This window comes from Apis dorsata, unplaced genomic scaffold (genome assembly GCF_000469605.1).
Source record: "Apis dorsata unplaced genomic scaffold, Apis dorsata 1.3 scaffold_99, whole genome shotgun sequence".
In the NCBI taxonomy this organism is placed as follows: Eukaryota; Metazoa; Arthropoda; class Insecta; order Hymenoptera; family Apidae; genus Apis; species Apis dorsata.
This window is the reverse complement of record NW_006263397.1, coordinates 1,772,586-1,781,157: the sequence shown is the minus strand read 5'-3', so window position 1 is coordinate 1,781,157 and position 8,572 is coordinate 1,772,586. Positions and strand designations below refer to the sequence as shown.

At 28.5% G+C, this 8,572-nt stretch overlaps 1 protein-coding gene across 8 annotated transcripts in view; it reads right to left on the bottom strand.

Annotated features, from left to right (window-relative positions):
- The window catches only part of LOC102677513 (glutamate receptor ionotropic, kainate 2-like), a 124,989-nt gene that overhangs the window by 4,120 nt on the left and 112,297 nt on the right, over positions 1-8,572 (bottom strand). For all 8 annotated transcript variants that reach the window (XR_004149886.1, XR_421222.2, XM_006612206.2 and 5 more), the window contains 2 exons: positions 3,285-3,542; positions 600-797 (listed from right to left, as the gene is read on the bottom strand). Coding sequence is in view for 6 of the 8 variants with exons in the window: in XM_006612206.2 (XP_006612269.1) it covers positions 600-797; positions 3,285-3,542 (456 nt within the window). In the remaining 2 variants the exon portion in view is untranslated. The remainder of the gene's footprint in view (positions 1-599; positions 798-3,284; positions 3,543-8,572) is intronic.

Genomic DNA, 8,572 nt, shown 5'->3' with positions numbered 1-8,572 from the left:
TTTACACGACGATATCTCGGGAACCGGAAGTCGTATCGAGATAAATAAAAAAGCGTTTTAAAGAGGAAGATTCCGCGCTTCTAATGATCGTTCACTCGTTGACCGGAAGTCATTATCTTCGGAATTAGAGCGATTCAAATTTTTCGTAATTTTAATAGGATTTAAGCGAGGTTTAAAATAAATTATCGTGGTATATATATTTATTTCTGAAAAAGGATTGTTTATAATGATCTTACTAATAATATGGCGTGAGTTTTAAATTGATTTAAAAATTATCTTGAATTCTTCGCTTGAAGTTAGCTTTTTATGTAATCGATCTTGTTTATTAAGTTTAATTAATTCGATTTTATGGATTTTATAGAAAATTCATAGTTTTTTTTGTAGTATTTGTACGAAGTAAAATTGTGATGTGAAATTTAACAATCAATTACTTGATTTATTTTACATTCGTAAACGCGTGTACATATTTCCTTTAATTTTATTTTTCATTTATCGATATCCTATCGTGTTCAAATACCAAATACTTTATTTCCAAATAATTATACTAAAATTATAGGTTAAAAAAAAAATTATTATTTTTCAAGCAAACAAAAGATTACCCTGAAAAAGGTCATGGTACTTCCGCTATCCAGGGTGCCATAAGCGATGTCTGTTTGACTGGCGAGATCCTCCGCATTTTCGATAGGAGTTATCATCCTTTCCACGGTAAGAAACGCCGCCAGGTTGGCCGTGTACGAGGATATGATGATCAAGGTGAAAAACCACCATATGCCGCCCACGATTCGCGTGCTCGTTGCCTGAACAAATTTACCAAAATTTAATATCCTTGCACCATTGACTTCATTCTCCATCGATTTCGTGTTCTTTTGTTCCCAAATTTTATCAGGAAATCGTGGTTAAGAAGTTAGGATACCGCAAAATATTTCATCGTCTCGAATTTTATGAACATTCGAAATAAACTTTGACACGCTTTAACGATAAAAATTTTACACTTCCGCGTAGATTATACTCGAAATATAATGGAGTCAACTCCGTATCGCACAACTTCATCGATAAACTCGAGACACTGAACTTTCCTCTCGAGATTCCATTATCTCTCTAGTACAATTCAATTTCTATAAGACCGCCAATTGAAGACTAGAGACTAGTTGAATTCACTCTGCTTAATGAAACGATTCAATCGCCATCGTTCCACGTCACCGCCAATCGAACAATATTACTTCTTCGACTTGGTTAGAACGGACAGCTTAGAGATCGTAATCAAATAGAATAGTGACGTTTCCAGGACGTTTTCAGAAGAGAATGCTAATTTTTAAAAATAAAATAATAAAATTATTTATTAGAATTCTATCGATAAAATGTATAATGTAATAATGATTTTTCTTTTACTAATTCAAAAAAATTTTTGGAAATATTTACTTATGTCATGATTGCAATAAGTGAAACAATAATTCTTTTTTCAGAATCTTGTATATTATTAATCCAAACTAAAGGAAAGAAAAAAAATATTACAAATGAAATATCAACACAAAATTAGACTTTAATAAATTAATATTTATAATACAATTTTATTACAAACGTAATCGTCTACGAGATTTCTTTACGATTTTTTAAACAAATGAAATTGCAAATTCAAACTTGAAACGATGCAGAATAGTTATCTTCAACATTACGTGTGACATTTCAGCTTCAGAAAATTGAAGCCCTTTTTATCTCTGAACGTATCTATTTGCTAAAATTCGTGGAACATGAAACGTGTATTCGCGAGCTTTCTTGGCATAAATAAACGCGACGGTTCATAATGAATTTGAGACAATAAGCTTTGATGCAGACGAACGATGCTACGTTGCGGTTTTGTCTAGGAGACACTGTAAGCACGATCCAGTGTCTTTGTATTCCCAGTAGTAGGATCACGTGCACTCTCGTATGCGTTGTATTAGAGTTAGAAATATTAATCTGCCGAATTGCATGGCATCGCGTTGCTCATCTGCGTTACATTCTCTTCAGCGGAAAGTGCAATCTCATGAGTATTCTACCGTTAGAAATATAACGAAATACGTATTGAAACTTGTATCGAATTGCACAGTATCTTTTCGTTGAAAAATTGCAACGATATTGCATTCTTTTTTTTTTTTGATTGATAAATAAAATTAATGTAATGTAATGTAATGTATAAATATACAGTGGTCGTTTTACATGATCAATAACTCGATATTTTGAATTTCAATTTTTAATTCTTATAGATATTATTGATCAGGTATTCGCGCATCTGATTATTTGTCAACTCGTGTATTTGCTTGATTGTTGACTGTTTAACTGTATCCAATGATCAACATGTTTGATAGCTAATGATTAATCCATTGATTAACTAATTATGTGTAACCAATATTTTAAGCAGAGAATTGGATGGAGGAATTTATATAAAAAAAATATAGTTTTCTATTCATACGAATATTATGAATGAATATATTTGATCTTCAAATTTAACTTTTTCAAAAAAAAAGAAAATTCGAAATCTTTAATGCATAATTTTATTGTTCTTGATTTTCATCTTTTTGCAATTTTAGCTCATAGTTATAGAATTAATGATTCTCAGAAAATTGAAATCACACGTTTGCTTAGTATATTATAAAGTTTTATTCCACTATGTTAACATCATTTGCAGAAACCAGTAAGAAAATTTCTTGGCACGAACGAACATGATTCGCGGTAAATTCGATACGATAAGATTTTTATTTCGCGCGACAGACATTGATCGAGACGAGAAACCCATCAGATATTCTATCTGTGTTTCTCAGTCATCGATTCAATACAAATACATTGATTATTTTTGTTTCCAGATAAAATAAATTAAAATAGATTTTCTATTTTACGATATTACTCCTGTCCATGTTTTTTCAATATATTATAATATGCATATCGAGAGAAGGAGTTTCAATCGAGTTTAATAATTTTTGTTTGAATTAAATACAATTTCGTTGCAATCTTTGATATATATTTGTTTCAATAATATGAATTGAATGATTAGATGTAAGTATTTCGTGTTCAACTTCCCTCCCTATTTTATTTTTTCAAATAAAAAAATTCCATTTTTTCAATAGTCCAAGATTCATTTAAGATTTCCAAATTTAATTTAAATTTCTTCTAGCGGATTATTTCGATATTTTCTAAAAATTTGTAATTCGTTGCATTTCATTTATTATTCTCTAATTACTCCATCGTTCATTCTTCCCGACGATGGGAAAAATTTACACCATAAGATAACGAGGGATTCGATTACATACCTTGGGATTCAAATCGCTACCTTGCTGCATCAGGGTGCCAATGGTGAACCAAAAGCTGTTGGCCAACGAGAATTGATTCTCGACCATTTCGGAGCCTGCGTGACAGGGATGAGGGTTGTTCCATTCGTAGGGGCTGATCCTCGCGACCACGAACATCATCACCGAGACGAGGACGTACGCGGCGAGCACATATAGCCAGATTTGAATGGCGAGAGGGTTCATGAAAGAGAACAGTCGTGCTGGGTGGCTGGTAGGTACCTGTAATTACATAATTTAATACAATTTGATTGATCAATTTTTGAAAGAGAAGAGATACATGAAAAAAAAGAATTGTGACTTAAAATTGAAATTAAAAAATTCACATAAGTTATCATTGGTCTTAAAATTAAATCTTGGAATATTTATGAATTGCAGCAGATAATATAGGAAGTTTTGGAAGATAGATAGAAGAAGTCTGATGAGATAATAACTGTTAAGTAAGATTCTTAGCAGTTCCAGATATTCTAGTCAATTTTGAATATCTGGAGAAACTTTAACAAGCTTTGATTTCCTCGTTGCTTCTTTGTTGGTTTTATTTAATAAAACGTGAAAGTCTCATCACCTCTAAAGTTTCAAATTATTTTTCTAATAATTTAATTTGCAAATTTCTTTCAAATTAATTTTCTTATCAATTTGAAATTAATATCACGAATGCTGGATTAATGGATTTCACATATAAAAAGTTTTTTTTAAAACTAGCAAATTTTCTAATCATTTAAATTATTGGATTTTGCATTAGTGATTTCAAACTTTTTGCTATTTTACACGTAGTAGTAATTTTCAGTTCTTCGATTGCATAATATATTTTAAAAATTTTTCACCCACGGAAACGAAGATAGATTACCAAGGGAATGTATATTATATTGACATTCGTACGTGACAGTACTAGTATCGATTCTCATTTGAATCCCATTGCTTTGCTATAACATTCCTGTAAATTCTGCCCAACACGCGAGTTCATTATCGATCGAATATGCAAACATTTGCGTGTTATGTGTTTAATGTTAAATATTAGCTATTATTTTGGAAAAAATGAAATTTGGTCAAATATCTGTTGACAGGATTTCAACATTCTGAAATACAATTGTAGGCTTTTGAATCAAAGGTTTGGTGTATTAAAATTATTAAAACCGTTTTCTTTCAATTTATATAGATTTATTTATTTACAAGGAATATTATTTATTTACAAGGATTATTTACAAGAAATGAACAATTGTTCTTCAAGTTTGTTTAACAATAATAATAACGAGTACTCGTCGTTAGAGTGGCTTACATTCTCTGAAAACCAAGAAGAGAAAGAAATAAGAAAGAAAAGAAGATGGACGTCACGAAGAATAAATCTTACTACTATTTCTTTTTCGTTTATTCCATGTTTGGAATTTTTCCTCCTTCTATAAATCATTCGAGTTATCACAGATTTCTTGGTTTTCCGTTGTTGGTTTCTGCTTCCTGTTTCTTTTTTCTTTGATTTTTTTTTACTTGTTTTCTTTTCTATTCAACTAGATTCTATTGAATACAAGATGAAAAATATCGATTCACAATTCTTTTTATTACATATTCAATGTTATTGATCATTCAAAAACAAGAATTTCATTGTAGTTGAAATATGAATTTTATTTGCATAATTGTCGCGCGTTGTGAAATTCCTGTGTCATATGATTTCTTCCATGTATCGAATGAAATTTATCGAGGATCCATATTCATTCATATTTCCTCTTATCTTTCATATTTGTTGACACAAAAGCTGGATAGTTTGATCAATTTTCAAGCGAGTCAAAGAGGATTATTAAATCGATCGAGAATTACTAATATCGTCATTTATTTTGTAAAGGCTCATTATTAAACTGATCGAGAATTACTAATATCATCATTTATCTTGTAAAAGCTCGTGAATAACCTATGAGCCTTTCTCTACGAACAGTTAATGATAGAGTATTGAATAATCATATTGAAATAAATAAATGCCACAAATTTATTATATAATATTTTTCGTATAAGTAATTTTGATTAAAAATAATCGAGATTTATTTATTAGAAAATTTTAAATAAGAAAATTCCAAATAAAAGATTGATCAGTAAAAGATATTGAGTAGAATAATTAATACATACTCTGAAATATAAAAAATGCAACTTCAAAATTAAAATCCAATATTTTCCAAATCTTTTTAAATCATATTTCCCTTTTTTAATGATAAAAAAGTAAGAAAAAAAACAATATTACAATTAATATTACAATATAACCAAAATAAATTAAAGCACTAAAAATCCTTTTATTAAAATTTCCCTAAAAATAATATCAATTAAAACTAATCATGATCATTTTTTCAGGTGTCACGATTGAGAATACAAGATCCACATTATCAATGATTCACATTCACATATTCGACGATCATAAGAGGATAGGAACGATAAAATAAATTATACAAAAGACCGAATACAGCCATAAAGGATAATGTTGAGAAAGAGATACGCAAGGATTAAACTTTCAACCACATTTTAAACTCTTGCATCATTGGAGTAATAAAAATGGTTGCAGTAAAATGTTATTAAGTTAATGGTGAGTGTCGAGACCAATAAAAAGATTCCGCTCGACCGCGTTGTCCCAGTTTTATTTATTTTTTTTTTTTGTTGAACAGCTTTGAAATGAATCACGAGAAATTGTGTAATGCATGGAGCAACGATACATTGTAATATCGCAATGAACGCTTTGACGATGGAATCACAGTCTATGGACCGAATACCTATATCGAATAATTAAAGAATAGCTTGGGACTAGTTAAATCGAGGCTGATTGCAATTAAACGATTGCATTACTAATAAGATATATATATATATGGTCCTACGACAAAACGTTACTTGTCCGCATCAAGATTTAAATTGCATTTATATTAAATCAATTATCAATTGGTGGATTGCAATACGAGAAAAATTGTAATGTATATTTGATATGAAGAAAATATACGATTCGAGATTAAAAATTGATTGAAAATTAATTATTTCAATAAATAATTGTATCAAAAATTTATTTATTCTTATTTTTTATCCTTTACCCCATTATAAAAATATAATTTGTTGTTATATAATAATTAATAATTAATGATATTATTTTTTATTAGATTATTTACAACAGGATTCCATTATTATCATATATTTTTGTATCATATTTTAAATAATAAAAATTCAAGAACCCTCTATTAATATATTATAAATATGAAAGAGATAACAAGTTTAACAAGTATTTTCATTGAAACTAATTACAATAGATAATAAAGAATATTTCCAGAAATAATAAATAAAGTTTTTCAGAATTTTTACAGATTAATTCCATTTTCTAGAATTATTCGTAAGCTCATGTTCGGTCTCGATAATTACGCGATTGAAGAAATTCTCGCAAAATAAGAATCAGTGTTCCGTATCAGCTCGTTTTCCACGATACGATATGAAAGAATAGTCCTCCTCCCCCTCCCTCCCTGTATTCATTACCGAGCTTTATAATTCTATAGATGTCGAATTCGACAGAGAAAATTTGCTGGCAATTAACGTGTTCGTGATATGAATTAACAAGAATAACAGCAACAACATGAGGCATAGGCCTTAACGACTTCATTCGCGTGTCGTGTTATTTACGAAAGAGTCCAATCCTGCTGCGAAATAAGGGAAAAAAAGTAACTGGGAAAGAAAACCACTTTGCTTCGAGACGTGAAAACACAAGCGCAAAATTTAAACGAGCTCCGACTGAAATATTAATTACAGCGTGGTGAATATGGAACGAGATTAATTGCAATTTGTCAATTTGTTTAGAAAATATATCTTAGATAAGTGTAATGTTGATTTTATTACTATTTAACTCCTTAAGTTTTGAGTTTGAATTAATGATGATAATATATGCTGTTTAGTTTCATTTGTGATTTTTGAAATGGATAGGAAAAGTGAAGAATGGAAAAGGAATTGATACAAATTTTATCTCGATGAAAATAGATAAAATAAATTAAATTAGGATAAATTTTATTAGTTTCATTTTTATTAGAAGAGAATAAGATTAAATTATGATTATTTAAAGCTTTTAATTTCACAATAAAATAGGAAAAGAGAGGAAAAATAATAAAAGAGAATAAAAAAAGTAGAAATTTCTTATTTTTTTGCAAACTTTACATAGATGGAGTGAGATAAATTAGAAATTAACATTTAATTTCTTTTTCATTTTCTTTTTATTTTTAATTTCCTTCATACATATATTAAATGATGTACATTTACTAATAAAAGAATTCAAAAATAAATTGTACTTAACAAATAATTTTTATTATAAATTGAATCCAACAAAATTATAATAATAAAAATTTATAATATATATATTATAATATAATATATATATTATAATATAAATAAAAATAAAAATAAGAAAAAGGAAAGGATTTTTAAAGAACTCTATTTGTCAAAGAACATAGATCATATTCATATTGTTATATTAAATGGATTTATCATTTCGTGCTCGATGATTGCACTTTGTTTGGACTCTCGCGATTTTGACGATATAATAAAAAGGGAAAAATAATGGAAGAGGGAAATGGTCGAGAATCAGAAGTGGAACTGGCACAATCCTCCTGTAAATTCGTTCGAATTGAGAAATGGCCGATTGATTTTTCCATCGATAGCCGGCAAATAAAAGGTGAAAATGTGGAGCGCAAAACGAGGTTGAAACTGAACAAGTCACGATCGTCTAGAAAATTTTATTTAGAAGCTATGACGATCGTTTGCTCTCTCTCTGTCTTCATTATTATTCTCGTTATAATTTCTGCACAAGTGTCATTTTGACATCGTTTCTGTGACAAAGTTATCACTTGTTAACATTTTTAGCATTCTTTGATCTCTAATGATTTTACAATATTCAATTCTCTAAACTTAGAAAAATTATTAAAAAAATATCTGATAATATTGTAAAATTAAAAAATAAGTATATACATAAATTTCCAATTACATTCCTTCATTACAAATTTGTATATGATAAATTTAGTCAAAGAATTACTAAAAATTTTGATTTTGTATTAGAAGAATATAATATGAAAGAAAAATATATAAATTTTTCAAGAAATTTTAAATTTAGAAGGTTACAGTTAATATTTCGACTTTATATTAAGAGAATAAAATTGAAAAGAAGATGGCACGTGAACATTTTAAGAAATTTTAAATCTAAAAGATTTTGACTAAAAACTTCGACTTTTGATTAGGAGAATATGAGTAGCAAAGAAATA